The sequence below is a fragment of the Olea europaea genome, unplaced genomic scaffold (genome assembly GCF_002742605.1).
Source record: "Olea europaea var. sylvestris unplaced genomic scaffold, O_europaea_v1 scaffold2043, whole genome shotgun sequence".
In the NCBI taxonomy this organism is placed as follows: domain Eukaryota; kingdom Viridiplantae; phylum Streptophyta; class Magnoliopsida; order Lamiales; family Oleaceae; genus Olea; species Olea europaea.
In genome coordinates this window covers 79,108-101,750 of record NW_019238336.1, presented here as the reverse complement: position 1 = coordinate 101,750, position 22,643 = coordinate 79,108, and the positions used below count along the sequence as shown (strand labels likewise).

The following is a 22,643-nucleotide window of genomic DNA, read 5'->3' as shown; positions in this document are numbered from 1 at the left end:
ATATGCATTCACCATCTGCTTCTGAGGACACTCCGACACCCGATGAGATCCTTCGCATAAAAAGCACATCAATTTGGGAGTGGAATCAGTTCGGCCCTCCTTTGTTTTTCCTTTGTTCCAGTTGTTACTGTTGCTGTCGTTAAAATTTCCTTGACGGCTATTATGATAATTTCTCTGAAAGCCACGGGTGCTTTGATAGACTCTTCCTTTATTATGAGAGTAACGCTCTCCCACATTTGGGTTCGAGCTGGATCTGTAAGGTCTGTTACCACCTCCAATTGCTTGATTACTTCTCAAAGGTCGATCTTTTCTAGATTTTGTTTGGTAGTCGCTCAAGCATTCGACGGCTCCCATGGCCGTGCTCAAATCAGTAACTTTCTATTTTTGAAGTTTCGTGCCTGTCCACGGCTTCAACCCTTCCATAAAGGTGAAGAGCTTATCCTTTTCCAACATATCTCGAATATTCAGTATATGCCCTGAAAAGGATTTCACATACTCTCTGACAGAACTTGTGTATTTGAGGTCTCGAAGTGCCCGTCGAGCCTGATACTCGACATTTTTCAGGAAAAATTGCGATCTGATCGCTTCCTTGAGGAGATCTCAAGAATCTATTTGGACCTTGTTGGTCTAAATGTTAGCATATTTGGTTTGCCACCATAGTTTTGCATCTCCACCCAGATACATGGTAGCTGTGGTTATCTTTCTAGCTTCGTCTTCGATCGAAGCTGCGAGAAAGTACTGTTCCATGTCAAACAAAAAGTTTTCGACTTCTTTTGCATCACGTGCCCCTCCGTAGGTACACGGTTCAGGAATTCTGAGTCTAGGAGCATACTCAAGTACGGGAGCTTGCCCATTACCCACCGTACGTTGGAGTACTCGTAATTGAGCTCTCAACGCTTCTATTTCATCCTGCAGATCAGGAATGATTGCAGCAGCTTCAGTCATTGCTGCGCAAGCCCTTTGGCTTTCATCTAAGAAGCACCGACACGGACACGAGTGTCCGACACGATACGTGTCCGACACGTCGACACGCTATTTTTCCAAAATGTTCCGACTCGATACGTCTTCGACACGTTGATTAAAATATTAATTTTAATTTATTTTAATAATTAAAAATAATAATAATTTTTTTATACTTACTGCATCTTGTATATAAATAATTAAATAATAAATATAAATAAAATATGATATTAAATTCATATATGAAGGGTAAAATAGTAAAAAATTAATTAACATAAAATCTTGAATGTTGTTTAAAGTTGAAAAAAAGTAATGCATACTGCAAAAAAAATGTGTACAATGCATTAATATGACTAATATACTACAACGTGCATTTAATATGTTGGGTCCACTGAACCAGCAGCCTGCTTTGAAAATTATAGCCTGCTTTGAAAATTACTCCAACACAGACAGGTACTGTCTTCTCTCTCGTCACTTCTCTCTTTCTCTTCTTCTTCTTCTTCTTCTTCCTTTCTTCTTTCTTCTTTCTTCCTTGCCGTTACTGGAGCAGCAGTGCTGCCAACACAGGTACCGTTTTCTTCCTTCTTTCTTCACTTCTTCACCGTTTCCTTCCAGTTCGACACGCCGCAAGGAACCCGACACGTGTCGGCGACGTGTCTCCGACGTACCCGTGTCCGATACGTGTCGGACACCGACACGCCGATGCCGGAAGCGTGTCGGTGCTTCACAGGCTTTCATCCAGTTGGATCTGTAATTCACGAATCTGGGATTCTGCCATCTCGATTTTTTCCTTGAGACCGTTCAAGGCATAGCACAACCTAGAAGTTGTCTCATCAAGCGCATCCACGCGCTGTTTAGTAGTACTCTTCTTTTGAGGCTCTCCCGCTTCAGTGCTGTAGGATGTAATTGGATCCATAGCTTTCTTATCGAAGGTCATGAGCCGTAGTTCTGATACCAACTTTCACGAGGTGTCTTTCTTCTTGGCGCAGAAAGGGACATCGTGCGGCAGTAGTTTGTTCCGCCAAACTACCTTCCGCCTTTTCTCGATCGCGTTGGGATGAAAGAAAATTTGATTACAATTTTGTAGAAAGCTTACAACAGAGAATTTGAATACATTGAAAGTAAATTGAACATTGATTGATGAAAACTGAACATTACAATTGACGAAAGCAGAAAGTTTCAATTGCTGGTGCAGGTGGCAGACACTAGTGAGTTTGAAAGATTTTTGAATGATTAATACCCCTTATAATAGCATTCGGAACAAAAATCTAAGTGACAGGAGTAGACGTTTTAAAGATGAGGAATCATACTAAAAGTTTACTAATATCAGAATTATTTTACAACTGAAATAACTATTACAATGAAAAGAAAATTACAACTCAAAGTTGAACTAATATTTACAATATGCGGTCGAAATTGGGCAAACTGTAGCTGCAATGATGTCAAGGGGCTAAGTAAAGCTGTGGTCCTTGACACTGAGTGACGCACGTTATGGACAAGGCGTATTATCTGTAAGAGACAATATGTTTTAGTCTATGTAAGTCTGGCAGTTGTGAGTGTGTGTTTGGTGTCATATACCCTATCGGTATAGTCATTAGGCTGTGTACTACAACTGTATTTTGAATAAGGCTTATGGTTTTTAAAGACGTTCAGATTTGTCTCTAGGGCTTCTTATGGAAACGGGTGTTTATCACTCTTTTAATTTTTTCCATACTGCTTTTACATCTCATTGGCCTATGTTACGTGATTTCAAGTATTGGCCATGTGTTATATATCCTGTCGGTATATCATTCACTGGTTTGAACTTGTAAGCGCATTTGGACCAGGTTTTTGGTTTTGAGATGTTTGTTTGTGTTTATGTAATGATTAAATAAAATGCTGTCCAAGTGGGATATTGTTATATTTATTTTTTATGGATTAGCATTTTATTGGTCATTTTTTAGCCCATAATGGGATGGGCCCTTTTACAAACACATTTTGGAGGCCCCTACTCTCAACCCACCTTATATAGGGTTGGCCCATTGAATCCTATATATATATAGATAGATAGATATAAATTTTGGCCCTTTTGTCCTCACAATTTTGAACAAAGAGGATGGCTTCTAGGGCTTGAAAGGGGTTAGAGAGTAGTTCTCTCCATATCAAGTTTTTCATCTTCTTTGCAGTCAAAAACCCATGGAAGGTCAATCACAAGCTATGGGTGGTATGTTTTCTTTTATTATTGTTGAACATGCTATGACAATAAGGAGTTCTTGATGTTTCTATAGATCTTTAGCATTTTCTTTTTGCAACTGGTAAATCTATAGGTGTTTATTTTATGGAAGGATCGATTTATGTTTGCAGCATGGGATAAAGATTATACCACGAGGGGCAACGTGTTTGAGAACTCGACAGCTTTGTTTCATGCCTCTTTTATTATGAGATTTATGGAAACTATCTTATATTAAGAAGTATAAAAAAGGAAATTTTATGTTTCCACATGTTCCATCCTTTTTTCTTATTATTAATAATTTTCCATCTTCTCCTCTTGATTTTGACTCTATATATGTGGGCACCTAATATCTTTTAGAGCTCATCCAACCTGGTTACAGGATTACTTGCTTATTGAGTCTAGTTTGCTTTCTTAAGTTCAGTTCATTCCTAACGAAAGTCTATTTTTTTTCCCTCCAATTGTTAAAATTTTAGACAAGCTCTTTTTGCAGTCAACTGCTGATCTTTGCTATTGACTTAATGTAATCAGAGCAAATTTATGGAAGCACTGATGATTTGCTTTATTGAGACAAACATTTACACCTAAGTTGAGAGCTGCATGTAAGGGAAACTTCGTGTCTGTCCTGTCACTGTATCATCTTCTGGCATAGACAATGCTTTGGTCCTTGTTATGTCTTAGTTTTCGATTTGTACTCATTCTCTAGCAGAAATGGAATCCATAATGCAAATTATTTATGGGTCATAGTTTCCTCTAGCACATTGCAATTATGTACAATAATTGCAAGAAAATATGTTGCAGATCGATTTCAGTGGATGACGATAGGAGGGATAACGTTCCAGTTTCCAGTGTAGATGAAGTTCTTTCAACTATCAAGTCTGATTATGAGAAAGCTTATTTTGTTACAGGTATCAATTTATATCTCTATTTTATTACTGAGAAATTTGTACTACCTTCTCTTGTTCTGAAACTAATTTTGAGGTTAATTAATCTGTCAAATGAAACAATGTAAACACAATTTGATTCTTATGCATTATGGAGTTAAACAAAACAACTTGAACCCATTTGGCATATTTTTCTATCGCCATTAATGTTCACCATAGGGGCATGTGATGCAACAGTTGGAAACAATTTTTTTTTATCATTTACAGCATAATTTGGCAGGCAAGTAGGAAACTTGCTTTCTACGTGGTTAAAAGGATATAATGTCATAAGTCATCGTTAAGAGCTAGTACTGAATTCAAAGGTCCTAGGATCAAAGATGCCCCTAATTTCCCAACCCAGGAGTTTACATGGTGGATGAGAGTGGCACTGTGATGGACTTTAGTTTAAGTTTCTGTGATGGACTTTAGTTTAAGTTTTACTCTCAGTGACGACTTTACCATTTCCTGTCAATTCATATGAACATGACCTGGTATCTAGCATATATACTTTTGTTCAAAAGTCATCGTGTTTCACAATTGATTGAGTATTGATTACCTTTTTTGATGATTTTTGATTGCTTGGTTCACAAGAACTGATTGTAAATTTTGGTGGGTTTAGGACTCTTCACTTCTGCAATTTATGCTGAAGACTGCACCTTTGAAGACCCGACTATCAAATTCCGTGGTAAGAAATCAGTTTGATTTATTACATTTACATTTTCAACTCTCAATGACATGAAATTGCGCCTAAGATTCTTTTTGTGAGTTGAGACTACTATACATCCGGCGTTCTCTCTTCCACTCTTCTTTTCAATAACTCTTTATATTGATTTTTGGTGATATAATATTTTTTTATTTTTTATTTTATTTATTTATTTATTTTTTTTTTATAAATCTTCACACGTAAAATCTTTGATTTGAAAGCACCAGAATTTCCCAAAATACTACACGTTGCTCGTGTATGTTCCTTGATACACCCAAATGGTGTAATTGAAAACAATTTGATTAAATTTTAAAGAATGACTCAATATGTTCACCCCCAGGATTGAATCTTATTGTTTTGTGAATACTAGTTAAATCATAAATGTCCTACAAGCATGAGAGTTGTTTCCACAACTAGAACCATTGTCTCCAGGTTACACATGGAACAATCTTATCATTGTGCTAATGCCTCAAATTGTTTCTCAATTTGATATTTCTATACAACGTATTTTTATTATACTGCCCCTGTGACCTGTGGGGCTGGTTCAGTTCTATGCCAAGGATTGAGCTCTACTAAGGGGTGGAGCTAGAGAATCGATCCAGCAAAGGCATAATAAAAAATCTATTATAAAACCTGTCGACTTCCGAGTAATTTCGAAACCATCAAATTTTAAGGAATAAGTATCCCTCATTTAAATTGTCACCTTCGTCTCTATCCTCTTTTCTAAAGAATATTGGAGCGAGTTTTTTCCCCTCCTCCATATGTGAAAAAAATTAGTCAATCTTTAATGTCAGTTTTGGAATTAGACTAAAGTAGTTGATTATGAATGAACCCAAATTATATCTAACAATTAATATAATTATTTTATTCTCTCCGTGCTAGTTACTCGCAATTTTTTTCCATATATATGCACATGTACTGAAATAAAAATTACCAAAAAGTATTTTTAGTTTTCATATTAGGAACTACATTTCTTCTCATATAATTACAAAATATAATTATACATGATGAGTATAAAGCAACTTAACATGAATCTTTGATTAAGATATTATTTTCTATATCGCTTAATTATTGTACAGAATAGGAATAAGGGCCCTATTTATAAGAGCCTTATAGGTCTGAGTATATCCTTTGACAACTAGTTGAGCCTTGTATGCTTTCACAGAACCATCAGCCTTGTATTTGAGTATAAATACCCATTTGTATTTTACTCGACGTTGTGCTTTTGGTAAATCCACAATATCCCAAGTATCATTCCTTATTAGAACATTCATCTCCTCGAATATAGTTTCTTTCCACTTTGGGTTTGCTAGAACTTCTTGTACAATGTTTGGAGTTGACGCTGAGTCTACATGAGAGACGAAAGCCTTGTAGGTCCTTGCAATTTTGTGATAAGATACGAAGTTTGATAGATGATATTTGGCACAACTCCAACACCCTTACAAATTGCTATGGGGATATCAAGATCAGTATCAATGAGTGGAGTAGAATAAAGTAGGATCAAAAGTAAAGGATTTTAATCCACAAACATTATAAATGGAAGGCAGGGGATAAAGATAGGATGGATTCTAGCCCTGGAGTGGATTTTAGGACTAAATCCCCCTTTTCTTTTAGGCTGTGTATTACCGGTCAAGGAGTTGATGATACAAGATAATACTTTATAGTGATAACTGTATATTTTTCCGCTGCGTGCTAATGAATATTTTTTGGTATCATTTGTTAGATTTCTTTTCTTTTGTTCTTGGAACTTGCTGGAAGTGCTCTGTACCTTAGCCATTTGAAACAATTTTGTTACTGGATATTCTCTATGTTACTGTACGTGCTTAAATTTTAATGTCAGGGTGCATATTATAATAGAATTTTCAACAAAACCATCTATAGTACAAAGGTCTTTCAACTTTATGTTCTGGCTGTCCAGGTAAGGAATTATATTCTCGCAACTTGAGTTTGCTTGTACCTTTCTTTGAGGATCCATCTATCCAGTTAAAAAAGATTGAAAAGGTATTCTCTCTACGAAGTTTCAGTTAGGTTAAAACGGCTAGTTGCTTGCTTGTACTTACTAACATCTCCATTGTTTTGGGCCTGAAAATCTTGTGAAACATACAGTGATTGAGTTCCCCTTTCTGTTTTTGATCTTTGAAATTGCTTTCTTCTCGCCTTTCTGCAAGTTGAAGATGAAGATGATCATCTATTCTTATGTGCCTTCTTAAAACTTCAGTGAATTGTTTGAAAGGCTGAGATTTCTTAAGGCAGAGTTGTTTGTTCTTTGTATCCATGCCTTTGAGCTAACTTTAATGCTTTTCTTGATTATGAAGGCAGCCACTTTTCGACGTATGGTGAAGTAGTCACCCTTACCACCAATCTAAAAAATCTGATTGACAAGAACTTAGAATTCTTTGGATAGGAAGGTATAGCATGCTATGCTAATGGACTCATTGGTTTATGATGGCACATCTGTTTCAGTGTGACCTTATACAAGTCCTAGCGTGGATCTGTCCCAACAATAACATGGAGGGCAGTCTCATGGCATGCATGAATTCAGTGGTGCTAGATAGGTCTTAGATCTCTTTTCATCTTGAGAAATGAAGAATCAGCTGGAAATACTTCTCCGAGAACCTTAATGCCTGCATCAGCCTGTATACCTAAAATTGACCTTCAAATTCCTATATTCCTTAAATGAACATGTAAGCAGCATACAAGGTAGTGAGAACTCCGAGCAACTTTTGAGGCTCTATATTTTTCCTTTCCATGAAAGAACTTCTCTCCATTAACTAGTCTGCCATTGTTGTATGGAGTGAATTAGTTGTGAGTTCACAAAGCTAGAAACCAGTTAGCATTGTGATGATGTCAAATAGGGAGACATACTCCATACCGTAAACTTGAGCTTCCACAAGGATTTTCTTACCAATTTTTAGAATGTCCTCCAACCACTTTCCGTACATAGCAAATTCCTCTTTACCTAACGGTTGAACGAGTCAATGGTTTGTTCTTAGAAGTCAAGAGTAATTCCTGGGACTAGATCTATTTTAAGCTAATTTCTAAAGCTATCCACTTCTATAGGAATCGGTTAGTATATTATTAGGTTATCATGTATAACAGTCTTAGTTGTATAACCCTACACATTGTACTCATCAAGATGCAAGTAACCAAATCGTATTGACCGAGCAGCCGAAGGCGAAAGATATCAACCAAACTTGGCCAGAATTGAAAATTGTAATTTTCCAGAACGATGAGAGAAGACACTGGCTGCGGCAATTGATAGAGAGAGAAGAAAACTGGAAAGGAGTTTAGAAGGGACGGTGAAAATGAATAAATCCTTCAAGTCGGGCTGAATGGCCTAACAGAACTTAAAGGTTGGGGATGATGCATCCAAGCAAATGCGTGACGAAGTGCTACAATGTCAACATGTTGGAGAGTTTTACAATTTTCCCTATTTATAATTTTTCAGCCCAAATTTGTTTTTTCAAGATATTAATCTTATGATTTAATAAAAAACAGAGAGAGAGAGAGAGAGAGAGAGAGAGAGAGAATTCCACATAATCACTTCACTCAATTTAAACATGCACGAAGATTGCACATCGATATTTGTTATCACTTTTTTAAGGAATCATTGAAGATGAAAAGATACTATTACAAACGATTGGGACTGTGAATCTTAAAGACATAATGATCAGGGTATTAATAGAGATCAAAGTTCAAGCACTCCTTGGACATTGTTCAAAACTTAGTGCACGTCGAAGTTCCTTGTAAAGCCTTTCCCTTTGTGCTCTTTTCTTGATCTAAATACGATTGGGACTGTGAATCTTAAAGACATAATGATCAAGGTATTAATAGAGATCAAAGTTCAAGCACTCCTTGGACATTGTTCAAAACTTAGTGCACATCGAAGTTCCTTGTAAAGCCTTTCCCTTTGTGCTCTTTTCTTGATCTAAATTTTCTGCTATTGTTATCACTGGTGTGGACTTCCAAGCCCGTAGATGTATTAGCCTCTCGACCTACAAAATTCCAAGCAGAAGGAACCGAAAAAGGAGCGAACTACACTCAACTCATTACTGCTGTTACTCGATTTCTAACTCAAACCTGACTCGGATGTCACTCCATTAACATTCTTTTTCCTACTTTTTTTAGCTTTAGGCTCCAGACTACTTGAACAAACCTTCCTGTTCTTCTACTTTTTCTTCTTAACATCTTCACTGTCATCTTCTATCTTTTTTACTCTGTTCTTTCTTGGAATTTCTAAGAAAACAACAGCTGTAAAAAAAGTCATGACACCCACAACTCAATATTACATAGAAACAAGTATCATTAAGGTTGAATTGGTTTGTTATTTTCAAACTGTTCAGTTTTCAGGTTTGCAAAACACTCAAAACTTGTTAGGTCTGATATTTTTGAATTTACATTTTAGAAACAAGATAAGATGTATAACATAAAATTTAAAATGCATTTTTTATATTTTAATTGTTTTTAGTGAAAAATTAGGAAACACTCAAAACTTAAAAAACAAGCGTTCAAATAAAAAAATTCTGTAAATATACACTTAAAATTCTAAAAAATAAAATTTTAAAATTAAAAAATAAAATTCTAAGAAGATAAATTAAAAGGTTTGATAAATTCTAAAAAAATCTAAAAAATAAAATTGTAAAAAAATAAAAAATAAAAATATTTTAAGCTCTTAATGATTATTTACATAAAAATTCTAAAAATGTATATATTTAAATGAACACAGATAGTTCACGTTATTAACTTTTATTTTCTATATTCCGAACTCAATTTATTATTTGTTTTTATTTTACTTTTGTAGCAATAAAAAGTATTATAAGATTTACCAACTTTAAAATGTAAATTTACTTGACAATATGTTAATATAAAATGGTTTTATTTTACTAAATAAGTTAATTTCATGGAATAAAATATCGCAAAATTATTTTTCAAAATTTGAAACAAGACGCATTTTTAACAATCTTAAACAGATCATGAAAACAAAACATTGAAAATGAACTCAAATCTCAAAATTGAAATATATGTAAAATTATATTTTTTTTTAACTGGCTAAAACACAGCAATTGGTAGGATAATAATTAACTAGATTAGAAAAAGCCATTATAAGTATTTGGGTGAGGCACTTGAGAAAATGAAACCTAACTTAATTTCTGTTCTCTGAGAACGTTATCCTGATTTCACTCACCCCAAAATTATACCCCCAAATTTCAATCCTATCCAGATAAGCCATTACAAATTCACATTAATAAAACCGATGAACAGCATTAAGCATTGAGATCTTTGTGTGTATGGCACTTGCGGCCTCATTCAAAGGCCCCACTGACTTTAATTGACTCTTTAGTCTTATTTGAAGACCAATCATTAATGGATATTGGAAGACTATATCTTAAATTCAGTGTCTAAAGAAGATACTATCCTATGCAAAAAAAGAACATAGAAGGAATTTGAAGAATATTTAATTAAAGAGAACCTTTAATAAACCAGTGTTCTTATATAATACTGTACTCATTTTATAATTTGTAAAAGTAAATTAGTTTAACCAAATTAACAAACAATGAGTTACTCCCGAAACATTGGAAATGAATAAGGGTTCTATTTTTAGAAGCAAGTGATTCATGCAGCTCACGTGCTGTGCAAGTGAAGCTGCTCAAGAAAGCCAATGTTTGAAAATGGATTACAGTAGCAAAGTTCAAGCATTTTGAGGTTACAGCTTGTTAATTTATATTATTTACTTCTTATATAAGTTCTCAGAAATTTTTAAAATGATATATATATATATTTTTTGGATTTGATATGGACAGTTTTTAAATTTGAAGGTGAGACGGACAAAATTTAGAGCAATGGGGAGTTTTTGGAAAAAAAGTTGTTGCTTGTGTCTAGCTATCATAACGCATATTAAATCTAGTATGACTGAAACTTTTGAGTTCAGCATAACATCAGATATAATAAACTGCAGAGAGTATGTCCGTAATCAAAATAATCAGATTCATAATCACATCTCCATGACACCCCTTGTAAATGAAAGTTGATCTCAGTTGTAAGCCTTTGCATTCTTGCAACCTGGGATTCTGTCCCAGATGGTGCTATATTTCATCTTCATTGCTGCATTTGTAAAACACAGTGCAGCTTTCTGCTTCCTTATCTACCCTTGCTGCTGCCTCGGTTGCTGCGATTGCCTTCCTCCCCACTTCTGCTAATGCCTCCTATGGAGTCATTCTCATAATCACTTCTTGTTGGAGAAGAGAGATATTTGATGATATTTGAAGGATTTGCTAATATTGGAGAATATTATGGCGCAATCACGTTTTGGAAGATTTGCATAATTCGTTATTCTCTTTCCTTGATTGCCTCATCCTTAATAAGGCAATCTTGATGTAATGCGAATATATGTGTTTCATTGTAAGCTCCAAACATAAGTGAATAATATACAAATTCTCTCTTATCCCGTGGATGTAGGTTGCTACACTGGCGTCAAACTATATAATTCTTTGTGTTCTTTTTTAGTTTATTGAATTCTTCATGGTATCACAGCGGATGTATTGTTTCAGTCCATTGCTGTTCAAACCGAACCTGTTCTGAAATTCAGAAACGTTTCATAATCTCCACGAAAACAGATTTTTTCAGCTTTGCGCGACCTCCACGGAAATGGCTATATCTTTCAAACCGTAAATCGGAATTACGCAAGGTCGGTGCCGTTGGATTCGTATCGTCCATATCTAGGTAACTATCTTTTGTGCTATTTTTGACAACGTTTGGTGCGTTAAAATCATCTTCAAAGTTAGCTATTCGCGTTTTTCAGCTTTCTGCTTAGCGTTTTTTGGCCTCTGATTATTTGCTTTTTAGTTTACAATGACTGAGAAAGTAATTAATCCATCTATAACAATGGAGAATGATGTTAATCCCGGATGGAAGTTATCTACTATTCTTTTGAACGGTATAAATTATATATCATGGTCAAGAGCCGTGATGTTGTCTCTTGGTGGAAAGAAAAAGTTGGGTTTCATCAATGGCACTTATTCCTGTCCAGATTCTACATATCCAACATATGAAGGATGGATATCAAATGATCAACTTGTTCGTTCTTGGCTTCTAAATTCAATGGAAGCGCATATTGCTGAAATCTTCACTTTTTCAAACTCGGTAGAAGAGTTGTGGAAATCTGTTGAAGAACTTTATGGAAACCAAAATAATGCCGCTAGAATATTTGAATTGAAACGGGAAATTACTGTTGCTGAGCAAGGAAATAAGCCATTCATTGAACACCTTGGTAATCTTAAGAAGATGTGGGACGAATTGAGTATACATCGTCCACATATGATCGATGCAAAAATCTTACTAAAAAGGGCTAAAGAAGATAAGATCTTTTCTTTGTTGAGTAGTTTGAGACCAGAGTATGAGAATCTTCGGAGTCATATCCTTATAAGTCATACGCTTCCATCCTTTTCGAGTGTGTGTGCAATTGTGCAGCGAGAAGAAACTCGAAAAAAGGCAATGAATTCAGAATTAAAGAATATACCCGAGTCTTCTGCGTTAAAAGAGATGAAAAACGAAAAAAATTTCAGAAAAAGAAAAGATGAGAAGCTCCCAAATGTGACTACTGTCAAAAGCTAGGACACTCTAAAGATCGTTGTTGGGAACTTTATCCTCATCTTAAGCCATCCACTATGAAAGGAGAAAATAGGGAAGGTGCTGCTGTTGCTGATACTACCATTTCAATGAATCAATTAGCCCAAATTCTACAACAACTCGGTCATCCTGGTCCTTCTACTCCAAAAGATTCAACTCCTTCTAGTACTCATGTCTCCGATAACCTTGAAGCTTATTTCTCTTCGTATACATCTAAACATTTGAATACTTGGATTATTGATTCAGGTGCTACAAATCATATGGCAAATGATGCAGCATCTTTGAGAGATTTCTCAAAAAATTCATTTAAACATGCTCTCTCAGTTGCTAATGGTACATCAGTTCCAGTTTGTGGATCTTGAAAATTAATTTTTTTCCTGGTCTTCCTAGTTCGGATGCACTTGTGATTCCTTCATTTCCAACTCAACTTCTTTCCGTTGGAAAAATAACTAACTCTTAAAATTGTAGTGTTATCTTTTCTCCTAATGATGTTATATTTCAGGATCGAACTTCGGGGAAGAAGATTGGTGAAGGTGTATACTCACATGGACTTTATCTGTAGAAACCATTCGGTGCCACTTCTATTTATAGTGCTATGCTAGAAAATCATATTGTGCATCAAAGATTTGGACATCCTTCTAGTCGTGTTTTATCTTTTTTGCTATGTCTTTTGGAACACATGTTTGTGACATTTGTCGATTTTCCAAACAAGTTCATATACCATTTAATAATTTGTCATCTATGTCTATTGAACCTTTTGAGTTAATTCATTCTGATTTATGCGGCCCATGTCGAATTGATTCATATGATGGTTTTAAATATTTTGTGCTGTTTATTGATGATTACTCTCGTGCTACTTGGATTTATTTATTGAAATCTAAGAATGAAGTCTACCCTGTTTTTAAGGATTTTCATAGCATGGTGGCCATGCAATTTGATAGTAAAATTAAAGTTTTCCGTTCGAACAATGGAACTGAATTTGCAAAGGGTCCCCTTCCTGCCTTCCTTCGCGATAAGGGCATTATTCATCAGACTAGTTGTATTGGTACACCCTAACAAAATGGAGTGGTTGAAAGAAAAATAGACATATCCTGGAGACTACGAGAGCTCTCATGCTTCAAATGAATATTTCGAAGAAATTTTGGTCATACGGAGTTCTAACAGCAGTTTACTTGATAAATAGGCTCCCAAGTCGTGTTATCCATTTTCAATCACCATTGGAAGTCTTAAAAGGGAGAAAACCTGACGTGTCTCACCTCTAAGTATTTGGTTGTGTTTGTTATGTGCACCACCAGTCTCTGCATCGCGATAAACCTGATCCTCGTTCCATTCGATGCGTCTTCTTTAGATATTCTTCCACAAAAAAAGGATATGTATGCTATGATCCTCAATCTCAGAAGCTATTTGTATCATGGGATGTGCGGTTTTCTGAGAATGAACCTTATTTTACACCGCAAAGTTTGAACAAAAATTTACCACAGAGGGAGAGTTTGAACGATCCGCTTCCGCTTCCCACTATATGGACATCTTCTTTCGACATTGCAAGCCCTAACCGAAATGAAACTACGGAACAGAATGGAGATATAGAAAGAACTGAACAAGATGGAACAGTAGGGACATCGGATGTTCTTTGTCACCAGAACATGTACCAGATGCTCCAGAAGAGGTTCCTAGAAGGTCAAATAGAATATCCAAGGCTCCAGAAAAATTAAAGGACTTTGTTACTTACGAAGCCGTAAGTCATCCTATACGGGCTCATCTATCATACTCCAATATTTCTGCATCTCATTCAGTGTTTCTAACTTCGCTTGCTTCAACTCAAGAGCCGAATAACTTTGGACAAGCAAATTCTAGTCCTATTTGGAAATAAGCTATGCAGGAAGAGTTACAAGCCCTTGATGATAACAACACTTGATTGATTGTGAAACTCCCTCCAGGAAAGAATGCAGTAGGATGTTGTTGGGTTTATAAAATGAAGCTTCGAAGTGATGGATCTATTGAACAACATAAAGCACGTTTTGTGGCCTAGGGTTTTACTCAAACTTATGAAGTTGACTACAATGAGACATTTGCTCCAGTAGCCAAAATGAACACGTTTCGTGTTCTTTTATCTCTAGCCTTCAATCATGATTGGATATTGTTTCAGATGGATGTAAAAAATGCATTTCTACATGGTGATCTTGAAGAAGAAGTTTACATGATTATACCTCCTAGTCATCCATTGGAGGGTCGTACTGATCTCACATGCAGATTAAGAAAATCCATATATGATCTTAAACAATCACCTCGTGCATGGTACGCCAAACTCAGTCATGTTCTTATCAAGAATGGTTTAAAGATAAGTAATGTTGATTCTTCCTTGTTCATGAAAAGAGGTATGAGTGGTACTGTTATTGTTTTGATTTATGTTGATGATATAGTTATTAGTGGTGATGACCTTGTTGAGATATTAAAGCTTAAAAATATTCTTCATACTCAATTTTCTATTAAAGATTTGGGAATTTTGAAATACTTTCAAGGACTAGAGATTGTATATTCAAAGAAGTGCATATTTCTCAATCAAAGAAAATGTGTTAGATTTGTTACAAGATAATGGTAAATTAGGTGTCAAGCCAGCTCAAACGCCTATAGAGTGTAATTTAAAATTACCACTTGATGGCGACCTGATATTTGATGTGGGTCAATTTCAAAGATTGGTGGGCAGATTGATTTACCTCACAATTACTCGACCTGATATCTCATATGCTGTCAGTCTGATTAGTCGTTTTACGCACTCTCCACGAGTTGCACATATGGATGTTGTTAATCGAATTTTGCATTATCTTAAGGGGTCACCTGGAAGAGGTATATGGATGCGTAAGAATGGTCATTATCTTATTACTGCATACACAGATGCGGATTGGGCTAGTAGTACTATTGACAGACGATCTACAACAAGGTATTGCACGTTTGTTGGAGGAAATTTGGTGACATGGAAGAGTAAAAAGCAGATGTTGTTGCACGCTCTAGTGGTGAAGCTGAGTATTGGGCAATAGCTTCTACTACAAGTGAAATTATTTGGCTTCGATCTTTGCTAAAAAATATGGGATTTGGCTCGTCACAACCCACACAGATGTATTGCGATAATCAATCTGCTATTCATATTGTTTGAAATCCAATTTTTCATGAATGGACAAAACACATTGAAGTTGATTGTCATTTTATACGAGAACAAGTCCAAGCTAAGGTTATTTGTACTCCCTTCGTTCGTAGTAGTGAACAATTAGCTGACATTTTCACCAAAGGCTTGTCCACTGCCAGATTTCACGAAATATTTTCCAAGTTGGGCTCCATTGATATTTTTGCACCAACTTGAGGGGGAGTGTTGGAGAAGAGAGATATTTGATGATATTTGAAGGATTTGCTAATATTGAAGAATATTATGGCGCAATCATGTTTTGAAAGATTTGCATAATTCGTTATTCTCTTTCCTTGATTGCCTCATCCTTAATAAGGCAATCTTGATGTAATGTGAATATATATGTTTCATTGTAAGTTCTAAACATAAGTGAATAATATACAAGCTCTCTCTTCTCCCATGGATGTAGGTTGCTACACTGGCGCCGAACCACGTAACTCTGTGTTCTTTTTTAGTTTATTGAATTCTTCACTTCTAGCTCAGCTCGACCTCGGCTATGGTGATAATTTCGATACATATGAAGAAACCCTGTGTGTTTCATCCTGAAGCAATGCGTAAGTCTTTGTCTACATCAATCGACATTGAACTTGGTTCAATCCTGTATCGATGCTTCACCTTAAGTAGTCTTCCAGTTTCTGTCAAAATCTTCAAATTTGCAGCCAACTTCCTTTTAAAAGTTTGGAGGTGCCAATTGATGGTCCTCTATTTGCTGTAAAATATCACCCCGACTAGATCCGCGAGGTTCATTTATCTTGGTTATAGCCTCCAATATAAGATCATCCACCCTTGAATTGTGTGAGAGAACCAGTGCCCTCTAGTGTTTCATCATATACTGCAGGAGGCAGAACTCATAAATCATTCTTGACCACTGTGCCAAGTGCCAAAGCATTTTCGTCGCCCCTAGAAGTCAGTTGATTATTTTTATATGAAAGCCTAGCCCTATACCGAGACCCTAAACCATTTTCTATTGAATGTATATTTCTCCAATTATCCTTATGAATGATATTTGAAGGTCATCGCAATACTGTTAACTTGTGGATCTTTCAGTATGGTACTGCATATTCATAACTCAAACTTGGAAATGCCACATCTTTATGAGATTCTTCTTCTTCTGATGTCCGCCTCTCAAGAAAAACCAGACCCAATTTTCACACCTGAACTGTGTGTACACGAACAACATGAGTTTTTCTTCCCCCCTTTCATAGTTCTTGATTTTGTATATTTTATAATTAAGCATTTTAATACATAACCTTATTGCATTAGTAGTTGTCATGGATGGTTTCAGACCAAACATCCATTAAAAAGTTATTTTTTAATCAAAACGAGAAAAAAAAAAAACCAAAAGAAAAGAAAATCCTTTTTCTTGTGCCTAGCGTGTTTATACATATCTTCTGACATGGTGCACACTTGCACCCATATTTTGTATACATGGTGTATCAGTGGTTTTGCACACAGTCATTGTAAAACCAAAATAATATTTTTGAACAGCAAAGAATGTTTTAGAAAGAAACACTACTTGTAAAATGAACAAAGGAGCACCTAAAAGATGCATAGACCTAAAATGCATGAAGTCTTAACATCCACGCTAGCACACAAATTCCCTATCTATTAACACCTCCTCAACCAATTCCCAAAAAGCTTTATAGTTGAGTCATATAGTGCAAATGCCTATTTCGTTGTTAGTGTGATTTGTCACCTTCATGTTTACTCGCATGTCATCTTGTGCCTTTATGCACTAGTGGTAATCTATTGTGAGTATATTAAGCCCCCATTTGGCCCCCATTACATTACATTCCATTTTTCTCTCTCCTATTTTCAACTACACAATTTTCAATACAATAATATTACACATAAATCGAAAATTTTTCCTTCTTTTTCAATCACTCATTTTTCAAAAAAAAACTATTCCACCCATTTTCATTTCTAGAAAATGGGGGCCAAACGGGGGCTAAACGTACATGAGCAGGTTATATTTCAATAATCTATCTCGTGCAATGAAAGATGCTTGTGACACACGTTTGGTATACATCTAATGTGATTGTGTTATTCTTGTGCAAAGCAAACAAGAAATCTACTATCAATTTTTTTTTGTGCGAGTCATCTTTGAAATGTCGAAGGTAGCGAAATTCTTTCTCGGATAAGTTCACATAAAAGGTGTACAATATTTGATGTGGCGAGAAGCGTAAAATAAATGGAACAATATCGAAACTCGTTGATTCTAGAGGAATATCCAGTAAAAGTTCTTGTTCTAAAATTCTGGCAAAATATTTCTTTTCTATTATTTTAAAATTTTTTAACTTAATTTTTCATTCGCCTCACGAAGGAAGAAGGGTTCAGTACCTATATCCGCCTTTTAAACATTGGAATATTGAGAAATGACTAGTTAACACTGGCTAATGCAACTAAATATCGAGATTTGATTGAATTCAAGATCTCGTTGATTTTAGCTAGTGAAAACTCGCTATATATATATATATATAGGAGGAGGAAAAACTCTTAAGCTTGCATAAAGGAACGACATCATTAACAATTAATCATATGGTAGAAGACAAAACAAGGCTATTAAATTAAGTAAAACCTCTTGCCAAGGTCTTCAATCACATCCAACTGCTCCTGTGTATTGCGGTCATCATTCCCTTGAGAGTGGAAAAGTTATGCCTCGAATTGTGTGCGATATCTTCATTCGATGCCTCATAATGGCTGCACTCCACTTGGCAATTTCTACACATGACACGAGATGACTAGGAGCATGATTAGATCGCTTGAAGTGTAGTCTTTACTTATGATTATTTTACATTTGTTTCTCTCAATGGGTTAAGTTTGTATTTTGTTCCTTAAGCTGGATGTTAGGCTTTATGTCTCCTCCTAAATTCTTGTATATATTTGTTTTCGCACTATTGATAAATGATCCGCTCATAGGGTGGTTTGATTTGATAAAATAAACCTATCCACCAAATATTGTGTCAGGGCAGACACTGTGGGATATACTAAAACTTCCCTTACTCTCATGATCTTTGGATTTCATGCCTTGTCAAGCCACTTTGTGTATAGCACTCTTCATTGGCATTGCAGGCATTTGAACTGGAAACTATTGATTACACATTCATTCAAAGCCATTGTGAATTGAATACCGAATTTGCATATTGTACTGCATTCATTGGCCTTGTACATCGAATAAAAATAGCTAGCATTAGAAAAATAAACTTTCAAAACTGTTGCTGATTGACAAGAAAATCGTACTCAGGTGTAACCATAATCACATGCATCCAAATGCAGATAAATCCAGTAAAATCCCCCTATCAGTTGACTAAAGGACTTAGCATGAGAAGTCGCATAATAGTTTACAGTACTAGCACTAAAATGTGCCTCCTGCACCAGTATATGAGAGACCTTGCAGAGGAGAGGTTTAGGTCTATATACAAGTTACGTAGGGGCACATTACACCTAATAGATGTTCAGAGCTCTGTGAATTGGCCTTCATACTGGTGGTCACATTGGAAAATGGTTGTAGTTGGTTACCATGTGAGTGTGTAGATTTTTTTTTGAAGGAAATATCTTGCATGTGACGTTTTCTATCACCAATGAATAGAGCGCATTAAGTAGCTGTGGATTTAACCTGTTCTTTCACAAAACCTGAGGGTTATTAGGCTTTCATCCTTCTACGGTTCACATAAAGTTACATTAAACAAGCTTTCATTGATATATTTTAAACATGTTTTCAATTATATTCATTCAATTAATTGCATGATGTGAGAGATTTTGTCAATGAATGTTCATGGTCCGAAAGTTGAAAGATGTCCTCAGCTTGTATGTTGAAAGTAATCTTAGGATTTGATTCATCTGTCTCCCACTAAGGCTCATTTGAGTTCATTTATGTCAAGGAGGCGAAGTAGACTGGAGTTTTTCGAACTTCTCTATTTAATCTCTGAAATAGGGGAAAAGGGTCCGATGAATAATTACAACCAAAGATTTATTGAATTCATTTCATAATGTTCCAGGTATCACTAAAAAGGATCGGCTAAATGATCTGCTACAAAACAGAATGCAGAAAAGATGAGAAATTGTTGCTTTTTTCCCTCAAAAATAATAAAATGATCAGCAAGTCTGTTCTTGACTACTATATATTTATTACGAAATTGATAATGTCCCTAACATTTTGCCTTCTGGTATCCCTATTTTGGAATGGAAGTCAATGTTTGACATTATATAAAAAATATTGGATTGTCTTCCTCTGCATATTTCTTCTGTGATGTGCTTTCATATGGACACAGTTAAAGATTACAGCATGAATTTGCTAATGATGCAACGTGCTTCATATGCAGGGTATCAGTTCTAAAACAGAATTCATTGTTGCATCATGGACACTAAGGTGCTTAACTAGAATATTCTATCGCAACAAATGATTTTTTAATTTATTCAAGTTTCTTTTAAGTAGAATAAAATGATAAAACTTGTTTTGTGCCAGTTTTTTTGGTCCAACAGAAACAGCTGCACTTCGCTTTGCATGACTGATTCTACTCATGGTTAAAAAGTAATTGTTCTTTGATGAGCTTGAACTCAAGTTCGAGGGAGCCTAATACAAATTTAACTTTAAAATGTTCAAGCCTGAGTTCACTTCAAGCCTTAATTTAATATTTCTATATTATTACAAGTTCAGTCACTCAGAAAGTCCATTTCATGTGCAGAACATACCTTAAACTTCCATGGAAACCATTAATATTTATTGATGGAAAGACGGTTTATGATTTAGATGAACAGTTTCGAGTAAGTAAACATATCCAGAATGTATCCGTGTTATAATTTATATTTAAAACTGTATCACCATTCTCAATTATTATATCTGCTTAACCATTCAACAGATTGTTAGGCATGTTGAGAGTTGGAACATATCTGCACTCGAAGCTATTGGTCAGATATTTACTCCGAGCTTTGTCAGGCCTAATAAATGAATATTCGGTGTTGATGATGGTCAGGCGAGTTATTATTTGGCATCCAGATATCTTGAGGAGAATAGTAATGACAATCAAGAAGTATAAGCTGGTGATATGAAGAAACCTATCTAACATGACATTTGCACAACAATTCAATGGTTTATACAACACTGAACACATTTTATGGCCTCTTGTAAACTGTTATCTAGAAAGTTATGTTGCAGCATGATAAACTTGAAAGTGTCATAAATTTGTATGAATGATACATTGATGTTCATTAGATCTCTCTGTCTAAATTGTCCATAGATTTCTCTGATGCTGCCATTAAGACAATCTATTAAGCAACTCAAACATATTTTGGTGTGCTTCAACATGGCATTATGCACTGGAAGAGGAAATGACTTGCTCAAATGTAGAAAAATTTCTAGTACTTCCAGGGTATGGGTCCCAAATAATTAATGGGTTTCATTTATTTATTACATATGTCAAATAAACATTGATGAGAAGCACTCAAGTACTCCACTCCAGGAGTTTTATGAAATGTTATCAACTTCTTGATATCTTGGCCATGTTTTATTTCTTGCCTTCGATATAATGTTTATTTATGATACTTGTTCATGAAATGAGTTTATTTTTCCTTTTACTGTAAATGTTGGGGAATTAACATTGTTTAATTTATGTTAGTTTATTTTAGTTTATTATAGTTTTTTAGTTTGACTACAGTTAGGCTATTGTTTGATTAGATTTTCCCTTCTCAAATTAGGTTTGCTTAGTCGCTGTTTGAATCCATTTTATTTAAAATGTATTTTTCTCGTTTCTTTTTAATTACACATTCTTCAATAAAATAATATTACAAGTAAATCCAATTTTTTTTTTTTAATTATACATTCTTCAAGAAAATTCACTATTTTAAAATATATTTTCACCAAAATTACATCATAATGGAGCCCAAAAATGGGCTTAAGACTATATAAAGATGATGTATTCATTGTAATACACATTTTGATATTAAATAAAAACCTATATTTCACCCTTCTAAATTATCTTCTGCCCTTTTTTTTTTTTTTTTTTTTTTGAATTTTGATCTTGTTGGATTGCATTCTACATCAAATTGGTATAATAGAAATCAATTTATTTACAAAACAATTTTTGTAAAGTTTTGAAAGGCTTTCAAGTTTAAAAAAGAGGAAATTAGGCTCCTTGCCCTTCAAAAATAAAAAATTAGAACAATAACCTTAAAATTAATTAAACTCCTTAATCCCCGTAATTTATACGTCAAACCCCTCCCCCAAATCCCCAAAAGTCCCACCTTCGCATTGTCTTTGAATATTTATCAATCCTTTTGTCAACCAAATTGCTGTTTCTCTCGTCCATAATAATTACATCCAAAAATCTCCCAAAACCAGTCGATTACAAAGAGAAATCCTATCTACTATCTGTTCTAATCTCTAGTTTGAGCCCATTGATGAAGTGGCCTTCCATGATGGCGTTGGAGATGTCTACTGCGAAGAAGAGGTCTCTGAATGTCTTTATAACGATGGAGGTTGAGGGTTTATATATGGAAGATGATAGAGAGGTGATTTTTGATGATGCGGTGGGTAAAGCATGGAGGATTTTGGGGAATTTGGATGCTTTTGTTAACTGTTATTCCTATGAAGATAAACGACGATTTTTGGGAATTTTGTTGGTATTTATTTATGTATGTTTTGTTATTGAATTGTTGAAAGGAGCAATATCATCAAATAATATGGGGGTAATATTATATGTTTGTGTATCTATTATTCTATACACTGTTTTGATCTATCGTTTGATTATCCAACTTGCTTCTAACTTATTTAATTATTTGTTAAAACAATTTCTTTTGCCTATGTTGCGTTTCTCCATATGACCGAGGGGAACGAGGGAATCTTCATGAATAGGCATACAGTGGAGTGGTCGATTGTTATGGATTGAATTGCGGGTTTCCAATTTTCAGTTATAACTATATATGTAAATCTAGTTATGTAGTGCTCTCTGTAATTTCCTGTGGTTTCTATTTCTTCAATTAGTTTCCTCATAATTGTGACTTCATTTTTCCTGGGCAAATCTATAATCATGACCTTTTTTCCTATCA

At 35.0% G+C, this 22,643-nt stretch overlaps 1 protein-coding gene across 4 annotated transcripts in view; it reads left to right on the top strand.

The window, feature by feature from the left end:
* LOC111379859 overlaps positions 1–20,923 on the top strand; it is a 30,473-nt gene extending 9,550 nt beyond the window's left edge. For 2 of the 4 annotated variants that reach the window (XM_023003295.1, XM_023003296.1), the window contains exons 3-8: positions 3,971–4,077; positions 4,712–4,777; positions 6,714–6,796; positions 19,922–19,968; positions 20,285–20,363; positions 20,459–20,844. In XM_023003295.1, the coding sequence (XP_022859063.1) occupies positions 3,971–4,077; positions 4,712–4,777; positions 6,714–6,796; positions 19,922–19,968; positions 20,285–20,363; positions 20,459–20,548 (472 nt within the window). In that variant the 3' untranslated portion in view covers positions 20,549–20,844. Of the gene's footprint in view, positions 1–3,970; positions 4,078–4,711; positions 4,778–6,713; positions 6,797–19,921; positions 19,969–20,064; positions 20,131–20,284; positions 20,364–20,458 lie in introns of those variants that run through there. The other 2 variants (XM_023003297.1, XM_023003298.1) reach the window with 2 other exon arrangements.
* The last annotated feature ends 1,720 nt before the right edge of the window (positions 20,924–22,643 follow it).